Source organism: Scyliorhinus canicula, chromosome 14 (assembly GCF_902713615.1).
Source record: "Scyliorhinus canicula chromosome 14, sScyCan1.1, whole genome shotgun sequence".
Classification (NCBI taxonomy): Eukaryota; Metazoa; Chordata; class Chondrichthyes; order Carcharhiniformes; family Scyliorhinidae; genus Scyliorhinus; species Scyliorhinus canicula.
The window spans coordinates 92,979,761-93,007,068 of NC_052159.1; the positions used below are offsets into that span (position 1 = coordinate 92,979,761).

Genomic DNA, 27,308 nt, shown 5'->3' on the forward strand with positions numbered 1-27,308 from the left:
ATAACTATAAGGTTCATGGTGGGAGATATAGGAGGGATGTCTGAGGTAGGTTCTTTACTCAGAGAGTGGTTAGGGTGTGGAATGGACTGCCTGCTGTGATAGTGGAGTTGGACAATTTAGGAACTTCAAGCGGTTATTGGATAGGCACATGGAGCACACCAGAATGACAGGGAGTGGGATAGCTTGATCTTGGTTTTGGACAATGCTCGGCACAACATCGAGGGCCGAAGTACTGTTCTGTGCTGTACTGTTCTATGTTCTACGTAAAACACAGCCTTTCACTGCCATTCTTGTTAACTTCCTTAGCTTTGTGCCATCAATCCGGTTTTCAGAATCTCCGTATTTACCTTCAGATCTCTCACTGTCTTTACAACCATTTTCGCCCCTATTCCTGCAGTTGCCATATGTTGCTGATTTTCTATGTTTATCTTTCTTCTGCTCTACTGCTGTGAAACAGCCACCTTGTCCTACATTGGAGAACTTTTCTCTAAATCCTTTTGTCTTGCTAGATCTTCCCTCACTTTCAAAATGATCTTAAATCTACCTCTTTTGTTACATCCCTTGGTCCCACTCCTATTTCTCCGTGTGCCTGACTTCTAAATGTGAAGTACTGTGGAATGTTTTGCTACAATATGAATTCATTTGCTGTTGTTGAGAACTATATTAAAAAAGCACCCAAGTTGTGCAGAAATAAATAAATAGGCTTAAAGATTACTCGGTGATGCAGAGCAAAGGTAGCTTAAGATTTTCAAAAAGCACTTTGACACCCAAGTGATGGAAATTAAATAGAGCAGCTTTCTTTCATGGAAATAAAGGGCCGAGCCTCAAATGTCTGGTTTAACACACTTGGGAACAAATTGCAAACAGGTGAATGTAGTCTCCTGTGCGGAGTAAATGTGGGGATCAAGGGAGAAGATGACTGACCGAAAAGAACAGTTAATATAAGGCTAATTTCAGTTTTGAAGATCAGTGCACATGATTGGGGAGGGATTGGAGGAGTCCATCTCCACCATGTGCAGTGCTGTTCTCAGGTTTAATCCGATGTCTATCCCCATGGAGAAGTGGCCACCTGCATGAAGCAGCAGATGCAGCACAAATGCATTGTAGGGCAGCACAGTGGTTAGCACTATTGCTTCACAGCTCCAGGGTCCCAGGTTTGATTCCCCCTTGGTACACTGTCTGTGCGGAGTCTGCACGTTCTCCCCGTGTCTGCGTGGGGTTTGTCCGGGTGCTCCGGTTTCCTCCCACAGTCCAAAGATTTTTTTTTTAATAAATGTTTTTTACTGGGTTTTTGAACAAGGTATAATTACTGTTATGTACACAGGATATATATATATATATTTATATATATATATATATATATATATATATATATATATATATATATATATATATATATATATATATATACATATATAGAAGAGAAGGGCACACCCAAACATACCAAAGATAAGAAAATAGTACATAGTAAAAAAACATACAATAAAAAATAAAATAGAATAACTGGTAGGATATTGTGCACCAGCTCAACAGCAGCAGCTCTGTACACCTGGCAAAATTATTTACAACACATAAGTAGGCGACTGTTTGTGGGGGGTGTGGGGATTGGGGAGGCAAATATACATTCGGGGGGATAATTACAGTGGGCGATACTTGGATGTGTTTCGTGTTGTTATCACTTGCTTCTCCCAGATGGATCACGCTGCCGTCTCGTGCTCGCCTCCGCTTCTGCCGCTCCTCCCGTCTTCCATCCCCCCCCCCCCCCCCCGGTCTATCTCTCCCTTTCATGCCTTGGCAACTTTCCCCTGATTCTTGACTACTTTCCCCTGATTCTTGGCTACCTGGCTATTCTTCCCCTTGTTCATTGGCCACAAATAGGTCCCGGAACAGTTGCATGAATGGCTCCCACGTTCTGTGGAAGCCGTCGTCTGACCCTCGGATGGCGAATTTGATTTTCTCCATTTGGAGAGATTCCGAGAGGTCGGACAGCCAGTCTGCAGCTCTGGGTGGTGCTGCTGACCTCCAGCCAAACAGGATTCTACGTCGGGCGATCAGGGAGGCAAAGGCAAGGGCGTCCGCCCTCCTCCCCAGGAATAGATCTGGCTGGTCTGAAACCCCGAAGACCGCCACTTTCGGGCATGGCTCCACCTTCACCCCCACCACTTTGGACATTGCCTCAAAGAAGGCTGTCCAGTACTCCACAAGTGTGGGGCAAGACCAGAACATGTGGGCATGGTTGGCTGGACCTACTTGGCACCGTTCACATCTATCCTCCACCTCCGGGAAGAACCTACTCATAAGGGTTCTTGTTAAGTGGGCTCTATGTACCACTTTTAGCTGCGTCAGGCTGAGCCTTGCATACGTGGCAGTGGAGTTGACCTTATGCAGTGCTTCGCTCCAGAGTCCCCACCCTATCTCAATCCACAGGTCCTCCTCCCATTTTTTTCCTGTTGCGTCCAGTACGGTGTCGGCCCTTTCTATCAGTCGGTCATACATGTCACTACAGTTTCCCTTGTCTAGTATGCTTGCGTCCAGTAGTTCTTCCAGTAGTGTCTGTTGTGGCGGTTGTGGGTACGTCCTTGTCTCCTTCCGTAGGAAGTTTTTAGGCTGCAGATATCTTAGCTTCGCTCCCCCTGGCTAGCTGAAATTTCTCTATCAGTTCGTCCAGTGTTGCGATCCTGCCGTCCGTATATAGGTCCCTGACTGTCAGTGTCCCTCTGTCCTGCTTCCACCTTTTGAAGGTGACGTCAGTCAGTGCTGGTGTGAACCTATGGTTGTTGCAGATGGGAGCTTTGTCCAACATTTTGGTCAGGCCAAATTGCTGCCGCAGTTGGTTCCAGGACTGGAGGGTGGCTATCACCACTGGGCTGCTGGAGTGCTTTTTGGGTGGGGATGGGAGTGCTGCCGTGGCGAGGGCCCGGAGGGAGGTCCCCACGCAGGAGGCCTCCTACGCACGCACCCACTTGGCTCCTTGATCCATCCCCTTATTCGCTCGGCTGTTGCCGCCCAGTGGTAGAATTGTAGGTTTGGGAGGGTTAGCCCCCCCTGGATTTTGCTTTTTGTAGGACCTTCTTTGGGATCCTAGCATTTTTCCCCCCCATACGAACGCCATGATTAGTTTGTCCAGCACTTTGAAAAAGGCCTTGGGGATGTAGATTGGAATGGATCTAAACAAGAAGAGGAACCTGGGCAGTACGTTCAATTTGATCGTCTGGACTCTCCCCGCGAGGGAGAATGGGAGTGTGTTCCATCTTTGCAGGTCCTTTTTTACTTCCTCCATCAGACTGGTGAGGTTCCATTTGTGGACCCCTTTCCAGTCATGGGCTATTTGGATCCCCAGGTAGCGGAATTTGTGTCGGGCTTGTTTAAACGGCAGCCCCTTTAGTGCTCTCTCTCTCTTTCCCTCCCCCCCCCCCCCCCCCCCCCCCCCCATTTAGTGCTCTCTCCCCCTCCCCATCCCCGTCCATGCTGCTCTGTGGGTCCGAAATGTGGAGGAGCAGGTCATCTGCATAGAGTGAGACTCTGTGCTCTCTGCCTCCCCTTCGGATCCCCCTCCAGCTTTTTGCTGCCCTGAGCGCGATTGCTAGTGGTTCGATCGCTAGGGCGAACAGCAGCGGGGACAGTGGGCATCCTTGTCTGGTGCCCCTGTGCAGTTGGAAGTATTGGGAGTTGGTATTGTTGGTCCGTACGCTCGCATGGGAGCGTCGTATAGGAGCTTTACCCAGGAGGTGAATCCTCTTCCAAGCCCAAACCGCTCCAGTACCTCTATGAGGTATTTCCATTCGACTCTGTCGAAGGCCTTTTCTGAGTCTAGGGAGACGATCACCTCTTGTGTTCTCTCCCCGGACGGGGTCATTATCACGTTCAGCAGGCGCCTGATGTTCGAGGTAAGCTGTCTACCTCTGACGAAGCCCGTCTGGTCCTCTGTGACCACCTCAGGTGCACAGTCTTCTAGCCTTTTGGCTAGGATTTTGGCCAGTATTTTGGCGCCTGTGTTCAGCAGTGAGATGGGTCTGTATGACCCACATTCCGTTGGGTCTTTGTCTTTCTTAGGTATCAGCGAGATTGAGGCCTGTGCTAGCGTGGGTGGCAGTGTGCCCCTAGCTAGCGGGTCTGTGAACATCTCCCGCAGGTGCGGGGCCAGCGCTGTCGCAAATTTCTTGTAGAAGTCCGCTGGGAATCCGCCCGGTCCCGGTGCCTTCCCCGCCTGCATGGAGCTAATGCTCTCCATGATCTCTCCCAGTGCTAGTGGTGCTTCCAGGCCCCGTTTTCTGTCCTCCCCCACGACTGGAATGTCCAGTCCATCAAGGAACCGTTTCATTCCAGCCTTCTCCTTTGGGGGCTCGGAGGTGTACAGTTCTTGGTAGAAGGCCTTGAAGGTTTTGTTAATCTTTTCTGGTTCTGTTTCTAATGTGCCTCAGGTACCCCTGATTTGTGCAATTTCTCTGGTGGCTGCCTGCTTTCTCAGCTGGTGTGTGTGCCAACAGGCGGCTGGCTTTGTCTCCGTGTTCGTACAGGGTCCAACGTGCCTGGCGGAGTTGGTGCACTGCTTTCCTGGTGGAGAGCAGGTCAAAGTTCCTTTGTAGCTCTTTCCTCTCCGCCAGGAGCTCTACGGTCGGGGCCTCGGAGTATTTACGGTCTGCCTCCAGTATGGAGTCGACCAGCTGCTGCCTAGGCACCCTTTCCTCCCTATCTTTTTGCGTTTTGAAAGCGATGATTTCCCCTCTTAGTACGGCCTTTAAAACTTCCCAGAACGTGGAGGGTGAGATCTCCCCATTCTGGTTGTTCTCCGTGTACTCTGCTATGGCCCACGCTATCCTTTAGTTGAAGGCCTTATAAGGCACCGTCCAACCTCCATGTTGGGCGTTGGGCCCTGCCCGTCTCTAGCCGCACGTCCATGTAATGTGGAGCGTGGTCTGATATCACCGTTGCGGAGTATCCCACTTTGTCTATCCCCGGAAGCACCGTTTTCTCCACCAGAAAGAAGCCAATTCTGGTGTATACGTTGTGTACTGGGAAGAAGAAGGAGAATTCCTTCTCCCCCGGGTGGCCGAACCTCCAGGGGTCCACCGCTCCCATCTGCTCCATAAAGTTCTGTGACTGAGTTCCCTTGCCATGCTTGAGGTTTTCCCCGTTTTGGGGTTTGATCTGTCCGTCTTTGGATCCTGTACACAGTTGAAGTCCCCCCCCATGATTAGTCGATGCGTCGCTATGTCTGAGATTTCTGCCATGGTCTTCTTGATGAAGCTCGTGTCGTCCCAGTTGGGTGCGAACACGTTAACTAGTACTACCGGTGCCCCATCCAGGGCCCCGCTGACCATGACATACAGCCCCCCTGGGTCTGTAACCGTCTTTGTCGCCCTAAACCTTGTCCTCTTGCCGATCAGGATCGCCACCCCCCTGGCCCTTGTCCCATAGCAGGAATGGTAGGTTTGTCCCATCCAGCCCTTTCGTACCCGCTGTCGGTCCTGCTCTCTCAGGTGTGTCTCTTGGAGGAAGACTATGTCGGCCCTCATATTTCTTAGGTGGGTGAGGACTCTGGATCTCTTCACTGGGCCGTTGAGTCCTCTTACGTTCTAGGTGACTATCCTGGTGGGGGGCTTCTGCCCCCTCGCTCTTGTGGGATTAACCATGTTTGTCTGGTGGACGCGCCCCTGCCCTCCGGGGTTTCCCTTTGTTAGGGGGCCGTCCAGGATGGCCGCTGTCGCTGCTCTCTCCATGCGGTCGGGTCTCTGCGCTCCGGGGTTTCCCTTTGTCCCGGGGGCACCCGCCATGGCTACCCACTGTGCATCCGCCACGTGGGTAGTCCCCTGCACTCTGGGGTCTCCCTGGCACTCTGGAGTCTCCCTTCGCCCAGAGACCGTACTGGGTGGGTGCTTGCAGCGGTTCCTTGTTTCGAGCCCTTGGTTGTGGCACTTTGTAGCCCTGTTCCTTTTCTAGCCTCATTTGTCCCTCCTTCCCTGCATCCCCCCTCCCCGGTCTCTCCCTCCCTGTGTACCCCCCGCCCCCGGTCTCTCCCTTTTCCCTCCTCCCCCCCCCCGTCTACCCCTCTTTTGTCCCTCTTTCCCCTGTTCCTGCCCCCGTTTGCTCTACCGACTCTGTTGGGTGGTCCCCCCCATCCCCTGCCTGGTGCCTTCCCCCTGTTGGGGGCGCGCTCGGCCCTGCTTTGTTGCGTGCCCCCGGCGCTAGCTTTCCTGCTAGTACGGTGGTCCCCCCTCTCAGGAGTTACTGTCTCGCTTCTCCCCTGCCTGGCCTCTGCGGTTTTCTGCCCGCTCTTCCCCCATCCTACCCTGCACCCCTCTTGCTTGCTCTCCCTTCTCCGCTACTCTCGTTCCCTCGTGCTGGGGCCTAGCCTCCCACCTGGAGTGGTCCCTCGGGCAGTGTTTTGCTCTTTGTTCAGGATACTTTTGCCGTGGCGGGGGGGCCTGGCATTGCCTCACCCCCCCCCCCCCCCCCCCCCCCCCCCCCCCCCCCCCCGGTCGGCGTGTTGTTGCCCCTTGCCAGGGGCCCCTCATCTCTACCCTCGCTGGTGGTTTTCCAGCCCGTGTTCCTCGACAAACTTGTTTGCTTCAGCGGGGGCTGTAAAGAAGTATTCTCTTTCTTGGTATGTGACCCAGAGTTTCGCTGGGTAGAGCATACAAAAACGCACGTTGCTTTTGTGAAGAGCTGCTTTCGCTCTATTGAACTCTGGCTAGATCTGTCCGAATGTCCTCATACATTCTAATGGCGTGTCCTTCCCATTTGCAGGCTCTATTTTTCCTGGCCCAGCACAGGATGCTTTCCCTATCCTGGTACCGGTGCAGTTTAGCTATGACTGCTCTCGGGTGGTCTCCTGCCTTGGGCTTCAGGCACAGCGACTGGTGTGCTCTGTCCATTTCTGGTGGGTTGGGAAAGGTTTTCCTCCCCATTAAATTGCCCAGCATCTCAGCCACGTATATCGTGGGGTTTCTCCCCTCTGGCAGGCCCACTATCCTGACATATTGCCTTCTTGAGCGGTTTTCCTGGTCGTCCACTCTGCCCTTCAGGCTCCCCTGTGTTGTGGCCAGTCTCGTCATCTCCCTCTCCAGGGCCGTGACCCGGTCGCTCATGTCAGTCGCTGCTTTCTCCAGCTCCTTAATGGTCGCCTCCTGGGCTTCCAGTTTCTCCCCTTGGGCATCTAATTTGTCCTCTAGTCTGGCCAGGGCCTGCTGCACCTCTGTCAGGGCCCTGGCCACTGCTGCCTGCACTGCGGCCTCTATTTCTGCCTTCACCTCTGCCTTGTTTACCTGCTGATGCTCCCTCAGCACCTCGGTAAAGGCTGCCTTCCAGTCCCAGCTCCCCCATGGCCCCGGGGGAGAGTGCACCTGTCTGTCCAGCTCTTTTTGATGCGCCGATACCTCCGTTCTGCCGCTTCGTGCGCTGATTTGCTCGTCTGAACTGGCTCGCCCATTGCCCCGTCTGCCTTTGGTGCCCCTTCTCTCTCTGCTTTGCCTCCCTTCTGGCATTTTTTTCTCCCCCTTCCCTTTCTTCTTTTCTTTTCCCCTTGTTTTTCTTTTCCCCCCTTTTCCGCCCCTATTTTCTTTTGTTTCTTCCCTTTTTCTTTTCTCCTCCCTTCTCTCCTTTACCACTTTATTTTTCCCTCTTTTATAGCACTCTTCTCAGGTGGGCTTGTTTTGGGTGAGAAAAAAAAGAGTGCAAAAAAAAATAAAAAATGTTTCTCCCCCCCCCCCCCCCCCCCCTCTCTGTGATCTGGTGCCGTGGGTTTGGGGGGGGTGTGGTTTGTTGTCGCTGCTGCTGCTGCCGCCGGATTGCTCCGCTGCCGGGGGCCCAGTTCCCCTGCCACCGATTTTGCGGGACTTTGAATCCCCCCCCCCCCCATCTCCCATTGCGGAGACCCCCCTGGAAAAAAAAGCCCCAAACTCGTTGACCTGCGGGACCCCATTTATTTGCGACCGCTCCGCTCGCCAACCAGAAGTCCAATCCCACAGTCCAAAGATGTGCAGTTTAGGTGGATTGGCCATGCTAAATTGCCCTGAGGTTAGATGGGTGGTGTGGTGTGGGGTTGGGTAGGGTGCGCTTTCCAAGAGCCGGTGCGGACTCGATGGGCTGAATGGCCTCCTTCTGCACTGTAAATTCTATGTAAGTGCGGGCCCTAACCAACGGCCACCTTGCTCGGTTTGCCACTTTATGGTGGATGGAGAAAAAACTCACTTTTTGACCATTCAATCCCTCACTGAAGTGCAGCCAAAAGCTCTCCAGCTCTCGGATAGAAGAGAAATCTGGGTGGGCTGCAAGAGGGAAAATGTCGAGAGGACACAAGTTGGTGGGGGATCTGTCAAGATGCCCCCACTCTCTCTTACGGCCCCTCCCCCACCACCACCAACCCACCCAGTCTTAGTCAAACCCCCGCATATGCTAACTGCTGACCTGATACCCGAGTTTGCCCCTGCACAGGGGCACGTGAGGTAGTCTCTGGTCAAAATGCCGACAACGCTGGCCATGAGCATCTGAGCAGTCAGGGCGGGGGAGAAAGTCACCTATCTGCAGCCCTGCTGAAATCATAGAGATAGCACCATGTAAGAATAATGAGAAAAGGAAGGAAAATCTTTTGTAGTTTCACCAGAGAAATCATTTGAGTGTTTCAAAGTTTGCTTTATTGTCAATGTTTATGCTCCATCAACTTTATTTCAAAGCTCCTTTGTTGCCTGTGCAACAGGAACAGGAGGTGAAGAAATTCAGGGCTGTGGTGACCTTCCTGCCAAAGGTAATGTGGCAGATGAGAACACCTGGCATATTTGGCAGGAGGATATCCTCTAGGAGGCTCCAGGTGTCCGCAATGACCTGCCAAGTAAATCTGAGCCTCCGAGGCCCTATTGCTCCGTAATGTGAGAAAGCAAAACGTCTATTTTTGAGAGTATCACCTCCTTTGAGCTAGAGCACTGTGTCCATCCCCTCTGTTGTGTGGAGCGGCAGGTAGCTGAGGAGAAGGCAGGTGCTGGCGGTGCTCCTGTTACTGTTGATGTTGGTGGTACCGCTCCTCTTCTTCGTCAGAGATCCAGCACGACACAAACAGCTCCTGTATTCCTGTTGAGGCTGATCACTGGCAAAGTTTGAGGTAACTGAAAAGATATCCAGTGTGATAGAAATGACCACCAAAGCTGTGAAAACACACTCTCCCAGAATAAATCCTGCGAGGGGAAAAAGCTTTTCACTTCCACAGAGGTACAGCTGATATAGAGCAGGGTTTAAAGGTTTCAGCCTGTCGATTGTTCAGCCCTGTCACCCCTGCTGTCTTCCCACTTTTGTTTAACCAGGTGAGTTCAGCTTGGTAAACCCAGGGACTGACAGAATCCAGAATCCCAAGGTTAAAGATGCAGCCAGTTCTTGTCTATTAAAGTATGTCAATTGCAGATTTCCCACACGTGCTAACAAACACTTTGGGTTCAGTATGGAAGTCGGTGGATTCCTGCTGACTTCTCAGCTCACTGATATTTTTGTTTCTTTAAGCTCCCACACACACTGACGTCTATCCACCCAGGTTTAAACACGACCATTCCAGCTGAACTATCATAGCCAGTAAAAAAAAACATGTTAGAAAAGTGAAAGAACACCGTATTAATGGGGCAGTTAAAACGGAGCAGGCAACTTATGCACCCTCTTCTTACACTGATCATACCAATGTCATAATTAGCAAGGGCACAGATACCCACCGAGGGCCTTCTATAAAATGTATAGCAGCCTCTACTTGCATAAAAGGTCTCTTATAATTTTTGATATGGGCCTGAATGGGACACTGTTGTGGTTTCCCTGCCTGGCAAAGCTATCGGGAGCTACATTGGGGACTAGGAATGCAAGTGTAATGTAAGCTCACAAACATTCTTTACAGTTTTAGTCAGGAGAAGAAAATGTAGGTTTAGGTGTCTGGAGACTCGGATCCCTTCCAATATGCTACAGACAAGGCATTAGATTCATGGTCTAGTGCATGTTGCACAACATTTCATTAAAGAGAGACTCCCATTTGGAGGAGGAGGGAGAACAAGAACACTGGGCATTATCAGATAGAGGTAAACCTGGGAGGAAGAGAGGAATCAGCAGTGCAAAGAGGATCCTATCGGTGCCTTGCACCGAGAGATACCAGACATCAGTCAACGGCTCATTGATCCTCCTGAGCTTCTCAGATTCCTGCCTGTGATTTTACAGACCCTCCTGCATAATAGTCCTTATTTAACCATGGAGGATCAGAAACTAATGTTAAACCTCACTGCAGACGTCAGAGGTGATATAATGATGTTTAATTTGTTTTTAAAATAAATTTAGATTACTCAATTCATTTTTACAATTTAAAGGGCAATTTTAGCGTGGCCAATCTGCATACCCTGCCAACTTTGGGTTGTGGGGGCGAAACCCACGCAGACACTGGGCGAAATAATGCCGTTTAATTTACAATGGACATAGACATAGAACATACAGTGCAGAAGGAGACCATTCGGCCCATCGAGTCTGCACCGACCCACTTAAGCCCTCACTTCCACCCTATCCCCGTAACCCAATAACCCCTCTTAACCTTTCTGGACACCAAGGGCAATTTATCATGGCCAATCCAGCTAACCTGCACCTCTTTGGACTGTGGGAGGAAACCGGAGCACCCGGAGGAAACCCACGCAGACACGGGAGAACGTGCAGATTCCGCACAGACAGTGACCCAGCGGGGTTTAATTTTAATCGTGCACACCTAATTATTCACTTCCAGTTTAAACCCCCTCAAAGCACTTAACTTCAGGCAAGATCCGAGCATTAGTCAAGACAGGAATAGCAAATAATATCAAAAGTTTATTTTGGAAAGGAAAATGTAATATTTACCAAACTACACAGCGGATTTTTCCAAGTAGAAATGTAAATTGATCCGAGCTTGCCTCCCTGATGGCGAATTCCCTGAAATTCTGTCCCAGGGGACATTGTCTCTTATTAATATAGTTCCGCTTTCTCATGGCTGATAGAATCATAGAATTTACAGTAAAAATGGTTCTTGAAACCTTCATTTTTACCCTTGAATTAGCATCACCTCATCTTGATTTGAGCCTGTTACTAACTAATTGGGCAATTGTTGTTACGGGGTTAATTTGGTTGGATTTAACCATTTGCACCAAGTTGCTCCACTGAGCAGAACAACTCTTCATGGTGTTTCCCTCATCTGAATTTTTACAAATCCTTATTCATTACCATGCAACTGCTTCAGACTTCCAAGGACAAAATGGAAATTCATGCTCACTGGTATGTGATTGCTCCCTTTCTGATGGACAAAGCTTATAGCAGCACTTTAGAAAATATTGGTTTGCAGCAAATTAATGCTTAAGCATCAACCATTAGAATATTACCCAACCTTAATAACTATAGGGGCAGCACGGTAGCATGGTGGTTAGCATAAATGCTTCACAGGGTTGTTGGGTTACGAGTATAGGGTGGATACGTGGGTTTGAGTAGGGTGATCATTGCTCGGCACAACATCGAGGGCCGAAGGGCCTGTTCTGTGCTGTACTGTTCTATGTTCTATCTATTTTATTACTTATTCTTCACTTCTAGCATTGAGGCTCACTTTGTTTAATCATACATTTCTGGCTGATTAATCGGACAGTAATTCTTGATTGGTGTGTCACTCTGTAGGTTATTTACGGATTATGAAATGACTTCTTTGGCCTGACAGTACAAGATGTTATCTTGACCTTGTTAAATTACTACGATAAATATAATGTGAAAACTTCCTGGTCAAGTGAATTACCCAGACCTACTTGCACTAATTCTTTCTAATTCTGGTATTCTAAGCGACTCTGCTGTACTGGCCTGAATAGAAATGGTGAAAGGCTGCTGTTTTTCATGTGGAGATCCGTGACAAAATGAACCCACGTGGACTCCTGCTGTGAGGGTCCTGTTCCGATACGCTGTAGGGTAGACTGCTGTGTGTTGATGCCACGGACGATGATGGTACAGAGACTGGGTGCAGACTCCTCTAGGTCTCTGCCAAAGTGCTGTACCTGCTTTGTATTCCTCTCAAAGCAATTTTCTTCTCATGTCGAGGTTAGGACCTAGGGAAGTCAAAGGGCAATAATAAAAAGAAGACATGGGATTTCAAGGAATCGTTCACACTTGATCAGTTAATAGCCTAGAAAATGCAACTCCGCCACCAACTAAACAAATAAGCTAGGTTCACTGAACCTTGCCCAAGCAGGTCCAACAAGACGCAGCCCCTCCCGCCATGTCACTCCCATTCACCAACTGAAACCATACAGCTAGCGAAGGTAAACCCCCCCCTCACCAAAAAAACATCTGGTGACAGGGATGTGCTGAGTAGTCACACACCAGGTAGCTCTCCTACAAATCTGAAAATAGGCTCTTTTATCCAAAATAGCCCCCTAAAACAGGGGAAAAAAGCTCGCTGTCCCTGCTGCTGTTCGCCCTCGCAATCAAACCACAAGTGATCTTGCTGAGGGCGGCAAAGAATTGGAAGGGGATTCGGAGAAGGAACATCCAGCTCGATGTGGATGATCTGCTTCTCCACATCTCCGACCTGCAAAGCAGCATGGATGGAATCACGGTGCTCTTGAAAGAGTTTGAAACCTTCTCGGGCTACAGACTCAACCTGAGCAAGAGTGAGATCTTCCCGGTGAACCCGCAAGGGGAGGGGCAGAGCTGGAGGGAGATTTAAACAGGCCCGGCATAAATTCTGCTACCTGGGAATACAAATCGACCAGGGTGGCACAATGGTTAGCACTGCTGTCTCACAACTCCAAGGACCCGGGTCCAATTCCAGCCTCAGGTGACTGTGTGTCATTTGCACATTCTCCCTGTGTCTGCGTGGGTTTCCTCCGTATGCTCCGGTTTCCTCCCACTGCACAAAGATATGCAGGTTAGGTGAATTGGCCATCCAGTCTATGAACTGGACATGCAGGTTAGATGGATCTCTGCGGGTCCTTTTCGACTTCCTCACCAGGCTGATAACTTCCATGTCCAGTTCATAGACTGGATGGCCAATCCAACTAACCTGCATGTCCAGTTCATAGACTGGATGGCCAATCCATCTAACCTGCATGTCCAGTTCATAGACTGGATGGCCAATCCAACTAACCTGCATGTCCAGTTCATAGACTGGATGGCCAATCCAACTAACCTGCATGTCCAGTTCATAGACTGGATGGCCAATCCAACTAACCTGCATGTCCAGTTCATAGACTGGATGGCCAATCCAACTAACCTGCATGTCCAGTTCATAGACTGGATGGCCAATCCATCTAACCTGCATGTCCAGTTCATAGACTGGATGGCCAATCCAACTAACCTGCATGTCCAGTTCATAGACTGGATGGCCAATCCAACTAACCTGCATGTCCAGTTCATAGACTGGATGGCCAATCCATCTAACCTGCATGTCCAGTTCATAGACTGGATGGCCAATCCAACTAACCTGCATGTCCAGTTCATAGACTGGATGGCCAATCCATCTAACCTGCATGTCCAGTTCATAGACTGGATGGCCAATCCATCTAACCTGCATGTCTAGTTCATAGACTGGATGCCACATGTTCTGGTGTGTCCTACACTTCTCATGTTCTGGACAACTTTCTTTGAAGCGATGTCCAAGGTTGTGGCACTCCCTCGGGGTATCAGAGCAGCTAGAACTCTTTATGGGGAGGAGGGCCGATGTCCTTACCTTTGCCTCCCTAATCGCACGTCGGAGAATCCTGCTCGGCTGCCGATCAGCAGCATCACCCAAAGCTGCAGACTGGCTGTCTGACCTGTCAGTATTTCTCGAAATGGAGAAAGTCAAATTCACCATCCAGGGGTCAGAAGAGGGCTTGCACAAAACGTGGGAGCCATTCACCAATCTGTTCCTAGACCTGGTTGTAGCCAACAGCCAATAATCCAGAGGGAGGGGGAGCCACAGAAGAACCTGAGACACAAGTGAAAAGAAAGGGAGGGGGGTAGAGCTGGGGGAGGGGTGGAAGGTTGGAGGGAGGGGGGTGGAGGGAGGTGGGGGGGGGGGGGGGACAAAGAGGCACATAACTCAACCATACCCAACACAGAACAATACACATAGCACTATGCCACTGAGCCCACAGCCGCCCTTGTGGGGGGCGGGGGGATTGGGCTGCGGGGGCCTCATGGGCGGCGATCAGGCGGCTTGGATCCGCGGGCGTATGCCATCCCGGGGTGGGGTGGGGGAGGGGCTGCATTTTGGATGTCGGTCCGCGGTCCGAGTCCGCCATGCCGTTGCAGGCCACCGCCGTGCGCATGCGCGGACTCCCGACTGGACATGCGGGGGCCGTTTCCTCAGCCAGATCTGAGAGCACCACCCCGGGGCCCTGCTAGCCCCCTGCAGGTAGGAGAATCACTCTGGACTTTTTGAAGGAAAGTCAAAGAGTGAAACAGCAGCGTTTTCCCGCTGGCATGGGGACAGAGCCCCGTTTTTGGGGAATCCAGCCCATGAACTTGCGACCGAAAAGTCACTGAAGAGCGCTGACTTTGCCTTATTCAAAGCTGGCACGTTGCTTTTTAAATTCTCTTCCGACATCTTGGTATATCTGAATGATGCTTCCTTCCCACCTCGAGTCAAACTTTTGGAGGGAGGGGATTGGAGGAAAGGCAGCAGACCCAGACATGGGTGTTGCTTCTCATATCAACATGGGAATACTGACTGGGGTGATGATGCAGGAGTTTGAAAAACACTTTGCAAAGTCTTCCATCTTTGCCCTCGAGTCTTGTTCCTCTCCTCTGCCAGCAACACCTCGCCTTCCAACAAGGTGATTCGATCACCTTCCAACAAGGTGATTCGATCACCATACTCCAACAACATACCCTTCAGCGCCTCTCCATGCTTCTTCACTGTCTCCAAGGTTTTTCCAGAATCTCCCAAATCGGGCCAGTCCCACCTCAATTGACTGCCTAAAGGTTTCCATCATCCCCCTGCCCTGCACCTCAAAATGCTTTGCAAAGTGTTTATCAAACTCCGGCTTCATCACCCCAGTCAGCATTTCCATGGTGATATGAGAAGCCACACCCATGTCCGGGTCTGCTGCCTTCCCCCCTGCTGAGTTCTGTGGGCTTTCTGGCTCCAACACCCCCTGTAATCCTACTGTTGCACGTTTTACTATGGTCGTAAAACGCGTTTATTGGAGTGTATTAACAGGCCTCCGAATTCGACGTGTGCTTAACACTACTAGGCTCTGTTGTATGTAATTATTCAGCTCTAGGAGTCGCCAGTTGCCGTATAGACAACGTCACTAGTATTCCAAGGTCAAGTTCAAAGTAATAAAGACGATACACCGATTAGTAAGGTCCAAACGATAATATTTATTATACAGTAATAATAAATATTCATGCACACACTAAGAGACTAAGCTATGACTAAACTAAAGTAATCAGAATACTTATCTAACAGGAACAGGCAAGGTCAGGGAGCGAGGCCTTCGTCCTGGTCTTGGGGCTGCAACCTTCAGCAAGCGTTCTGGTCACTGGGGGTTCTAGCGGGCTTAGTTCGCGTAGCGAGCGTCGTACTGGCACTTGCGGTTCGGCGGCTGGTGCTCAACGGCTGGAGTCAGTGGATCTTCAAAGTAGTGGTCAGAGCCGGAGCACGGAAAAACAGTGCGGAGCCGGGGCAGACCTGGGTCGAAGTTAAGCCGGAGCACAAAAACAGACCGGACAACACGAGGTCCCTATCTTTTATAGGGGTTCCATTGTCCTTCCCTCTTCTTGGGCGGGCTCTACCTATTGGATCAATTTCTTATCGATACTGGATTAATTCCCCAATGCGAGGGGGTCTCCGTGATGGAGGGGGCGTTTCTTATGTCCTTTTGTTTGGAGGTTTCTGGTGCCTCGATGTCTGGGTCTTGATTAGAATGTGTCCATTCAGAACCAAATGTATCTATTGTGTGGGTGTTCAAGTCTGATGGCCTCATTAGCATGCAAAGCGTTTTGCCATTTGCACCTAGCTTAGGTCTTTTCACCTGAGCCCAAACTGGTTTCTGCTGCTGCAGAATGCAAAATGCTAATTAGTTGAGAGCAGACTGTCTGTTCTCACTAAACAGGCTTTTCCTTCTGTCTTCCATTTTAGTTTGGCTCAGTGTCCATTTTGCGTGGCCAGCATGGCTACATTCCCTCCTTGTGATCCTCACAATCATAATATTGTGAAGGATCACCTATGTACGTTGCCTTCCTTGTGTTCTGACCTCTTGCCAGTTCCTGTTCTACTCTATCTTAAACTATGGGAAGAAGAGAAAATTTTTTTTTAACTAACATTTCTACTTGGCCCTATGTCAAAGGGACATGCATTACTACAACTGGGAACCTCTACCTATCACTATTAACCTTAACCTTAACTTAACACTTTATCACTCTAAAACCTTAACCATTCACACCACAACATCACACTTCCCAACTCGGCAGTCGAGTATGGAACAATATAATACATGGTTGAACTTTTATTTACAGAGTGTTGTAATCAGTGAGGGGTTGAGGGGTTTGGTGGAATCCGAAGATGGGGGATTGAACTCTATAGATGGGTGAGGTGCTGGAACGAGAGGCTCTCCTCTTCCATTTCCTCAGCCTGAGGGTCTGTACTAGTATGATGAGGATCGCGATCACCAACAGTGATTCGATTATATAGGACATGGAGTACCACGTCATGAATTTAGTGCACCAGGTCTGAACCTCGCTGATCAGAGCTGAGCACTGGGGGTTTGCTGTAATTGAAACATTTACGGTGGGGGTTGTGGGGGAAACGTGTCTTGTTTCCACACATACACATATAACATTAAACAGTAATAAGTGGGCTTCCATCATTTTGCTGTTCTTCTTTCTCTTCCTTCTTCCTCCGGTATTGACAATCCTGGCTTCGACCTCTGTCTCGTCCTTTGAAACCTTTGGGATCAAGCACAGTATCTGTCAATACACAGTTTAAGACCTTTACTTGTTAGTGCATCTGTCTTTCAAAACCCAATTGACCCTTTAAAATGACTGACTAAGTCACACCCTGTGACTCCCCTCATTTTTTTTTTCAAAAAGCGAATTTAAAGACCAGCATACACCTAACAATCCTTCCTTCTGCGAGCCGTCTCGCAGGCTTTGCTGATTTACCATCCGAATGTTTCCGGATGTAAATAGCATGTGGGATGGCGGCCGAAGGGCTACCTAACGTAAAATGAAAACAAACTTTGAAACAAACATCCGAATGAGTTGCGTATGGGCCGCGACGGGTACGAGTTGGATGGGATACCCGGGTAGGGCGTGCTGTGCCATACCCGAGCTTGGCTGACCAAGGGTTGGTTCTCAGACAGGGCGGGTCCTCAGTGCCGTTTGTCCACTGCCTGAGTAACCTGGAAAGAAACGGGAACGAATGTGTTGACCGTGACTTGCAGCCTCTATTTCGCCGAATAGAGGGGCAACTAAAAAAAACCAAGGGAGCCAAGATGCTCCAACTGAGGACATCACTGAAGTTCTCAGAGATATCTGCAGATAAACTATTTGGCGTGTGGCCTTACAACTTTGGAAAAGATCTCCAATCAAACCGAAGTTCTCAAAGGTATCTGCGGACAAGCTAACGTGTATGTGAGGTGGTCACAATCTTTTCAGCTGAAAAGAAGATGTCCATCCTCCAGCTGAACAATTAACAATCCTGAAAACAAACAAACATAAAACGAAGACAAACATACGTGCAGGTTCCATCAGAAAGGACATCGTTTCCCTCAAACGATTCCTATTTTACATCATCTGGACACCTCACTTTGATTCTGCCTCTGTGAACAGGGTCACAAAGGGGTTGCCGTGTTGGGATTCAGACATTGCGTCGTCCTGCTCTCCCGGATCCCACACCCTTGTGTGGATCAGGCATGCAACTCTGGAATTGTGTGACCGGGGGTCACTCTCATTGTTACGGACAAGTCTGTATGAATTGTCCCTGTGCCATAATGTAGTGTCGAGTGTGTTGTCGGGGTAGTCGGGGTCGGGTGGTGGTTCTGGGTTTTTAAGGTAAGTGACTTCCATGGGGTCACTGGAGTCGGGGTCGTAGTTGGTGCAGTGTGGGCTGTATGGCTGTGTGCTGTCGCTGTCTTCAGAGTCAGTGTCAGTCCTGCTGTCTCTGCTGTGGCAGCTTGTGGGCGTGTCGGGGCGTGGTCTGTAGTGGTCTGTGGGCGGAGTCGTGGGCGAGTCCGTTGATGAACTGGTCTGTGAGGGGGATGGTGGAGAAGTGTCTCTGGTGGGCGGGGTGAAGTGTTCTGCTGCATCCAGCAGTACATGGTGAGCATGGTTAGACTGTGTTCCATATGCCTTTAACTGGTTTATATGGAACCACGCGGTCTTCTCATTAGGATATTTTATCCTGTAAACGGAGGGGCTAATTTTGTCCGAAATTGAGTAGGGACCGGAATATTTTGGAGCCAAAAAACTGCTGGGGTTATAAACAGATAACATTACCTGTTGCCCAACCTGGAATTCTGTGGTGTGTACGGTCTTATTGAAACAGGCAGTACGTTGCTGTCGGCGTTTCCCTAGCTGGTCTGCGGCTGCGATCTGTGCAGACCTCACAGTCTCAACTAGATCTTTAACTGCCTTTTCATGTGTGAGGGCCGTCACTTCGGGGCTTGTCATGTCCAGTCCTAAAAGGAATTCTGTACCTTTCATAGGGCGTCCGGTCATGAGTGTGTGTGGTGTGTATCCTGTAGATGTGGAGACAGTGTTCCTTATGAACATAAGTGCAAAGGGGAGCACTGAATCCCATGTGGAATTATTCTCTTGAACCATTTTCCTGAGGGTCGTTTTTAGGGTCCGATTCATGCGCTCCACAATCCCGCTGGACTGTGGATGATACGCAATATGGAAGTTTTGTTTGATACCGAATATTGTCAGGACGTTCCTCATGACCCGTCCTGTAAAGTGAGATCCCTGGTCCGAATCGATACTTCGGGGTAAACCCCATCTCGTGAAGATGTGGTGGGTCAGGATCTTTGCAGCTGTCTTAGCTGTGTTTGTACGTGATGGAAATGCCTCTACCCATTTTGTAAAGGTATCTATCACCACCAGAACATACTTATAGCCATTCCGACAAGGGGGCAATGGACCTATAAAATCGATCTGGAGGTTTGTCCAAGGGCCGTTAACTGGGCGAATATGCTGAAGTTGTGCTTTCTTAGAATACCGCTCCGGGTTATTCTGAGCACAAATCAGGCAATTCTCTATATAATGTGTGACATCAGTCCTGAGATTAGGCCACCAACAGAGTTGCCTGAGGTGCCTCGTTGTTGCATCAATTTCCTGATGCCCGTGTCCGTCATGGAACAAGGCAATCATCTGATTCCTGTCCTGCTTCGGGACCACATAGAGTTGTTCCTTAATGATCACACCCTCATGTGTGGTCAGTGCGTGTTTAAAGTGCTCGTAAGCAGGCACAAAGTTTCCCTTGAAAACCTCCCTGAGGTCTCTGTCCTGTTTCTGTGCTGCCACGAGATCTTTAATGTCCGTCTGTGAGATATGGACTGCGCTCACAGGGGCGCTAGCTGGTGCGCTAGCTGGGGGGGTCCATAAGTGTCCTCTCCTGGAACCTGCCTTAGCCAATGCGTCGGCTTTTACATTCCCAGGGGGGGATGACCTATGGTGACTTCTTACTTTTATTATGCCGAAGGTCCTGTCCTTCGCTTTTGCTAAAATATGCTGGAGTAGAGGGGCTGATGGAAGGGGTTTCCCGTCTGCGGATACAAAACCTCTTGTCCTCCACAGGGGCAGAAAATCTGTCAAACTGTTGCAGACATATAAACTGTCCGAATATATGTCTGCTGGGCTGGGGAAAGAATCGGGGTGGTCCACTATATACGCAATGGCCGCGAGCTCTGCTGCCTGCGCGCCTAAGTGACCTGGTAACTTAAGAGCTATCTCTTCGAGAGCGCGCCCCTGCGCGTCCTCTACATAGATGCCGCATCCTGTGATACGCTCACCATTTAAAACTGTGGAGGAACCGTCCACGTATATCTTGAGGGGTCCACACGTGTCTGTGTGTGGGGTGCCCTGTGCTGGGTTTCCTAGCTTCCTGGGGGGTGTTTTTGCTATGAAGGGGCCTGTGTTATGCAGGGGAGCTACAATTTCACAGTCATGGGGCTGTCCGGGGTATTGGAGGTTGTCTGCTAAATATGTGTGTGTGCGTGTCCGTTTTACAGTAATGTCCCGTCCTTGTAAAAGTAGGGTCCACCTAGCTGCCCTAATCTGGCTAACTGAACCGTCCTTCAGTCGACCGTCTAGTAGTAGCTGTGTGGGTGTGTGTTCGGTTAGAATGGTGATGGGGTTTAGTCCGGTTATGTATGAAAAGTACTGTACTGCCCAGAAGACAGCAAGGAGGTGCCTCTCACAGGCTGAAAATCCTTGTTCAACCGGGTCTAACAGTCGGGAGGCATAAGCCACTGGTCTTAGCTGCTCGTGCCGTTCCTGTAGCAACACGGCCGAGAGGGTCAGATCTGTGCTAGCTACCTCGATTGCGTACGGGGAAAGTTGGTCGGGGACTAGCAGCGCGGGTGCTGCACTAAGGGCTCGTTTTAACTCTTCCACAGCCTCTGTATGCTGCGGAAGCCATTCCCAGGGGGCCTGATGAGTCCCATAGTGTGTCACAGACCCAAGTGGGGGAGCCCGAACACCGTCAGTTCGTCTCGTCCACATTGGTGGGTCCTGACTGTACTGCTACATTGTGGATGGGTTTTGCCTTACTGCGGTTCAGAGTGCCTGTCTGCTGGCCTCTCTGAGATCGCTGGGGTGCATTGCACTCTTTTGCCCAATGCCCTAACTGTCCACAGTTATAGCATTCCTGTCCTTTCTGTTGTGGGCTGCTCTTCCCTTCGTTTACCCATGCGGGCTTCTGGTGCTCTCTGACTGCTTGGATATCTGCAGCAGCCTGAGCCTCTTCTGGGGATCTAACTTTGCCTTTTCCCTGAAGCGATTGCTCCCAAGCGCGGGACAACCTTTTCAGGGCCCATTTCTCGTTATGGGCCTCTTCTGAGGGGTCATAGCTGTTGCAAGCGCTCTGTCCTGCTTCTGTTGCGTGGGAGATTATTGTGCGCGTCCACTTAACCATGTTTTCGCGGGTTAAATGCGCTCTATCTAATTGTCCGAAAACTGCGCTGAAATGAATCCACAGCCTTCCTGCGAATGCTGTGGGGTGTTCGGATCTTTTCTGCCTGCATTTGTTTAATCCTTCTACTGGGTCACCTCTATTGTACCCTATGGCATCTAAAATGGCGGTGTGCATCTCCTCTAGGCTGCCTCCTGCCACGTTCTGTGGGTCGGGGAGGGCTGCTACTACACTCTGGTCTAAACTCAGCACGGTGAGCTTAACCTGCTCTCTCTCATCCAGGCCGTACATGGTAGCCTGCTGTTTTACTTTTGCGAAAAACTGGTGGGGGTCTGCGGTGGGGAGGAACGGAGTGATCTTTTCACACGCGTCCCTTAGCTGGGTTACTGTTAAAGGGGTGGTGTAGGTTATGTCTGGGGCGCCTTCTGATTCGGCTTTTCTCTGCGTGGTTACGGGATTCATGGGTGCGGTTATGGTCTGAGCTGTGGGGGGTTGGGGTGCCTGTCGTTTCTGCTGAGCTGCTGGCGCACATGTTCCCTGAACATAACGCTGCGCTGTCTCACTTAATTCCTGCCAATCTGGGGCATTTTCCCCATCTAACTGTGCTCCAAAGGTGCTTTGGAAGCCATTCTGCACCGAAAGCAGAGATTGCAGTTCCGCAATCTGTTTCCTGCATTTCGCGTGGGCAACTGTGCTTTGTCTTTGTTCGGTCGTTGCAGCATGGAGTGCTCTCAAAGCTGCTTTGAGATCAGAGCATTGCCTCTGCAATGCCTCCACCTGCTTCTCCGATTCCTGTCTTATCAGAACGGCACGTTGCACGTCCTGATAGGCTTTCTCATACTGGGTCTGGGAACTGCTCAGATGAGCTAGACAAGACTGGCGAGCCCTCTTGGCATCATCCACCTCTCTATCCTTCTCTGCCAACTTCCCTTTTAATTCCAGGTTTTCTTTCTCGATGTCCCTGACATCGACCTTACTCATCCTATTCCTCTCTTCTAAATCTGTCCGGAGCGTCCTGATGACCTCCTCTGCGCCTCGCAACTGTGCCAAACAGGACACAATCGCCATCGGCTTGCGTGCTTTACCTAGGTTATTTTTGTGTATTTGAGAGAGGTTCTCCCACCAAGTATGACCTATACTCCCGGGACCTGTCTCCTCATTTGCACAAAACTCTTTCCAAAGGGGCCATCCCTTTCCTTGTAAATATTTGCGGAGTTCCAGCTCCCACGTGGGACACTGGCCTACCCTGCTACTGCTGCTGGTCGCTGCGACCACAAACCTTTCTGGGTCCATCAGACGTTCCATTGCCTGCATGGCCATTTCCTCTGACTCTCTTTGTATAATTTGGAACAGGGGGTTGCTGGGGTTGTGTTTCAAGAAACGGGTACGGCTTACGCTATGTTCCGTTAACAAAACTACCGAAAGTTTGTCGCAACAAAAAGCTTTCAGTTTTACCTTACAGCCCTGTTAGTACGCATGCACTAAACACACTTCCGAATTACGCTTATTATTTTGAACACCTTGAATACTTGTGATCTCTTTCTTTCTCTGCAATTTGGAGTTCTAATTCAAATTTCAGGGTCCTGGACGGTGTGGGGTTTCCACTTACAACCGTGTCCCGCCAGGGAGTCGCCACTAAATGTTGCACGTTTTACTATGGTCGTAAAACGCGTTTATTGGAGTGTATTAACACGCCTCCGAATTCGACGTGTGCTTAACACTACTAGGCTCTGTTGTATGTAATTATTCAGCTCTAGGAGTCGCCAGTTGCCGTATAGACAACGTCACTAGTATTCCAAGGTCAAGTTCAAAGTAATAAAGACGATACACCGATTAGTAAGGTCCAAACGATAATATTTATTATACAGTAATAATAAATATTCATGCACACACTAAGAGACTAAGCTATGACTAAACTAAAGTAATCAGAATACTTATCTAACAGGAACAGGCAAGGTCAGGGAGCGAGGCCTTCGTCCTGGTCTTGGGGCTGCAACCTTCAGCAAGCGTTCTGGTCACTGGGGGTTCTAGCGGGCTTAGTTCGCGTAGCGAGCGTCGTACTGGCACTTGCGGTTCGGCGGCTGGTGCTCAACGGCTGGAGTCAGTGGATCTTCAAAGTAGTGGTCAGAGCCGGAGCACGGAAAAACAGTGCGGAGCCGGGGCAGACCTGGGTCGAAGTTAAGCCGGAGCACAAAAACAGACCGGATAACACGAGGTCCCTATCTTTTATAGGGGTTCCATTGTCCTTCCCTCTTCTTGGGCGGGCTCTACCTATTGGATCAATTTCTTATCGATACTGGATTAATTCCCCAATGCGAGGGGGTCTCCGTGATGGAGGGGGCGTTTCTTATGTCCTTTTGTTTGGAGGTTTCTGGTGCCTCGATGTCTGGGTCTTGATTAGAATGTGTCCATTCAGAACCAAATGTATCTATTGTGTGGGTGTTCAAGTCTGATGGCCTCATTAGCATGCAAAGCGTTTTGCCATTTGCACCTAGCTAAGGTCTTTTCACCTGAGCCCAAACTGGTTTCTGCTGCTTCAGAATGCAAAATGCTAATTAGTTGAGAGCAGACTGTCTGTTCTCACTAAACAGGCTTTTCCTTCTGTCTTCCATTTTAGTTTGGCTCAGTGTCCATTTTGCGTGGCCAGCATGGCTACACTACCACCAACCTTTTTCATTGATTTCAATCTATTTTCACCAAGTGACTTGGAGGGGGAACCATAAGGTTGTGGGGTTCCCAGGTGGTATCTTCTGCTCTTGTCCTTCTAGATGGTAGAGGTTGTGGGTTTGGAAGGTGCTGTCTAAGGAACCTTGGTGAGTGCTGCTGCAGTGTATCTTGTAGATGGTACACACGGCTGCCATTATTTGTCGGTGGTGGAGGGTTTGAATGTTTGTGGAAAGGGGAGCAATCTTGCTTTGTCTTGGATAGTGTTGAGCTTCTTGAGTGTTGTTGGAGCTGCACTCATCCAGGCAAGTGGAGACTATTCCATTACACTGACCTGTGCCTTGTAGATGGTGGACAGACTTTGAGGGTTCAGGAGGTCAGTTACTTGCTGTAGGAATCCTAGCCTTTGATCAGCCCTGGTAGCCACAGTATCAATATGGCTAGTCCAGTTCAGTTTCTGATCAACGGCAACCTCTAGGATGTTGATTGTGGGGGAGTCAACGATGGTAATGCCATTGAATATCAAGGGAGGGTGGTTAGATTGTCTCTTGTAGGAGATGGTCATTGCCTGTAACTTGTCACTTGTCAGCCTAAGCCTGGATATTGTCCAGGTCTTGTTGTATTTGGACATGGACTGCTTCATTATCTGAGGAGTCGCGAATGGTGCTGAACATTGTGCAATTATCTGTAAACATCCCCATTTCTGACCTTTTGATGGAAGGCAATTGTTAATGAAGCAGCTGAAGATGGTTGGGCCTAGGACACTACCCTGAGGAACTCCTGCAGTATTGTCCTGGAGCTGAGATGATTGACGTACAATCACCACCACCATCTTCCTTTGTGCCAGCTGATTCCCATTCAGGGTTAAAATCGGCGTAACGGTCTCTACGCTCTGCCTGAACTACAAGGCAAACATCTCCTGCAACACTTTCCGTGGGTATTACCTTAAAACCAACTTTGATTTCAATTCCAGTAAAGTTCAAAAACCACCACATAACCCCATATATAACAAAAGCTAAAACTGTTAAAAAGACATAAGATTGAAATGTACAAATTTGAACCTACATTTTCTTCAAAACTTCTTCTTTTCCCCTGTTATAATAGGATGGATTAATGAGTGAAAGTTGAGCATCCAGTAAGGGGGAATTAAAATTTTGATTTTATAAAGAATGTTTTATGCCTATATCATATTCTTATTTGTATACAGGGCTGCAGCCGAGTTTCTGATGGGGGGCGAACAGCGGATTGGACGAATATACAAGAAGGCTATCTACAAACTGTTCACTGATGGAACATATTCAGTAGAGGTTCCCAAACCTGACTGGCTTGGATTCCTTGGCCCAGTGATCAGGGCAGAGGTGGAAGATGTAATTATTATTCACTTCAAAAACTTTGCATCACGTCCCTATTCTCTGCACCCACATGGAGTCTTCTATAAGAAAGATTCTGAAGGTAACTTTGCTGAGCTAAACAAAAATACTTTGCATTTACATGGTGCCTTTCGTGCCCTAAAGTGTGCTCCAGTAATTTAAGTACTTTGGCCACTGTTGTAATGTAGAAAATGAGGCAGCCTGCACAGAAGTTTGCAAACTGCAATGTGAGAATAACAAGGTGATTATTTTAGTAATATTGGTTGAGAGGTCTTGGCCAAAACACTAAGGAGAATTATCTTTGAATAGTGACCTGGGATTTTTTTCTGTCCAACTGAGAGGGCAGTTGGGACTTCAGATCTCTGAAAAATGGCACCTTTGGCACTGCAGCATTCTCTCAACTTTGCAGCGGAACCTTAGTCTATTATATGTTCAATTCTCTGTCGGGGGACTTGAATTTTACGACTTCATGCTGAGCTGGAAGTACTCCCACTGAACCTTGACTGAGAGTCAATTATGAAATGTCTGCAGTCTTGTGCCTGGGCTGCAGGAAACATTAACTACTAAATGGACACAGTGGTACTATTGGAAGCAAATTCATTTTGGGTTATGAGGTAATTCTAAATTGAGCTGACAGTATGCAATAAAAATGGAAGTTTATTCAACAAAATATCTTGGAACATTCCACCAGTAGCAATAATAATAGCCTTATATCAGACACACTGGGCTGTGGTGTTTTCCAAAACATCTGATGTCTATAAATTTGTGAGAGCTTGTTAAAGAAGCAATACATGTCCACAATTCATCAACTGCTGAGGCGAATTCCAGTTGATTAGTATGACTTGGTAACTATGACTGAGACATTGCAGCAAGACAGTCCGTACAGGGAATGAAATAAATCTGGTTACAGGGAAATTGGTGAAGGGGAAGAGTTGCCTTTGTGATTAATGGTGAAATTCACCAAGAGGCTATAACATGAGGTAAGCAGGCAGTGGAGGTTTTATAGGTTGCAAATTTGATCATGCCTGTTATCAGGCACGCCAATTACCTCATGTCCAGGAGAGTTGAGGCAGAAGGTATTCAAACTTCATGTTGTCTGTTCATTTCAATGATAGTGCCACAAGTAGGCTTGCATTAACTCTGCAATGAAGCTACTGTGAAAGTCCCCTAACCACCACACTATGACGCCTGTTTGGGAATCCAAAATGTCCAATTCACCGAACAAGCACGTCTTCGAGACTTGTGGGAGGAAACTGGAGTGCCCAGAGGAAAACCACGCAGACACTGGGAGAACGTGCAGACTCCGCACAGACAGTGACTCTAACCGGGAATTGAACATGGGTCCTTGGCGCTGTGAAGCAACAGTGGTAACCACTGTGCTACCATTACTGACCGACTATGTTCAGCAGGGACAAGCTAATTTGCACTCCTTAAAGGGGGTGCAATCCGAGTCCGTCAGTGGAGCCGAGCTCCCAGGTTGCTTGATATGTGGTTGGGAGCCATAGACCAGGAGGACATGAGGAGCAAATAGATTGTGCTTTCACAGGAGGCAGGAGACTGCAAAGGCACACCCTGTGAAGAGTATGGGAGTAGGTGACCAGGGAGTTGAATTCCTAGAGTCTGGCACTGAAAACCTGGCTGGAGTGCTAGTGTTACACACACCTGGTCAACTCTCAGCAGTGGCTAAGATACTGGATCAGAGCTGCAACATTTTAAAGTTTAAAAAAAATGTTTTTATTAAGGTTTTTCTTTTTATACAAAGCAAAGATGAACGTGAACATACACAGAAACTATATACATCGGCTACTATTCAAACTTTTTAAAGTTTTGATGCAAAGAACAATTCATTCCAGGAGTAGTGATATAAGAAAGAGGGCTTAGTTATTTTATAAATAAACTTTATTAAAACAAAAAACAAAAAAAATTTAAACTTTTGAACTTCAACCCTAACAATAAAAGATTACATGTTTGTTAAAGCATGAATTCCCATTAAACAGCACTTTAAATGAACATGTGGCTCTCATTCTACTTGCACAGGTGGGCAAAGCAATTTTTCTTCTGTTTGGGAAGTCCTTTCAGAAACCTTTACCAAAGCCTGTCTCGGTGGCAACTTTCATGACCTCCCTCGGTCGTTTTACAAAGCTTTCTCCCTGTACCTGTTCAAAACAGGATTCCTTCCCTCCCTCTCTCTCTCTCTCTCA

The 27,308-nt window shown here is 49.0% G+C and overlaps 1 protein-coding gene across 1 annotated transcript in view; it reads left to right on the forward strand.

Moving 5' to 3' along the window:
• LOC119977512 (ferroxidase HEPHL1-like) overlaps positions 1 to 27,308 on the forward strand; it is a 146,612-nt gene that overhangs the window by 15,571 nt on the left and 103,733 nt on the right. Inside the window, 1 exon segment of the mRNA XM_038818551.1 lies at positions 24,945 to 25,189. Within this exon segment, the coding sequence (XP_038674479.1) occupies positions 24,945 to 25,189 (245 nt within the window).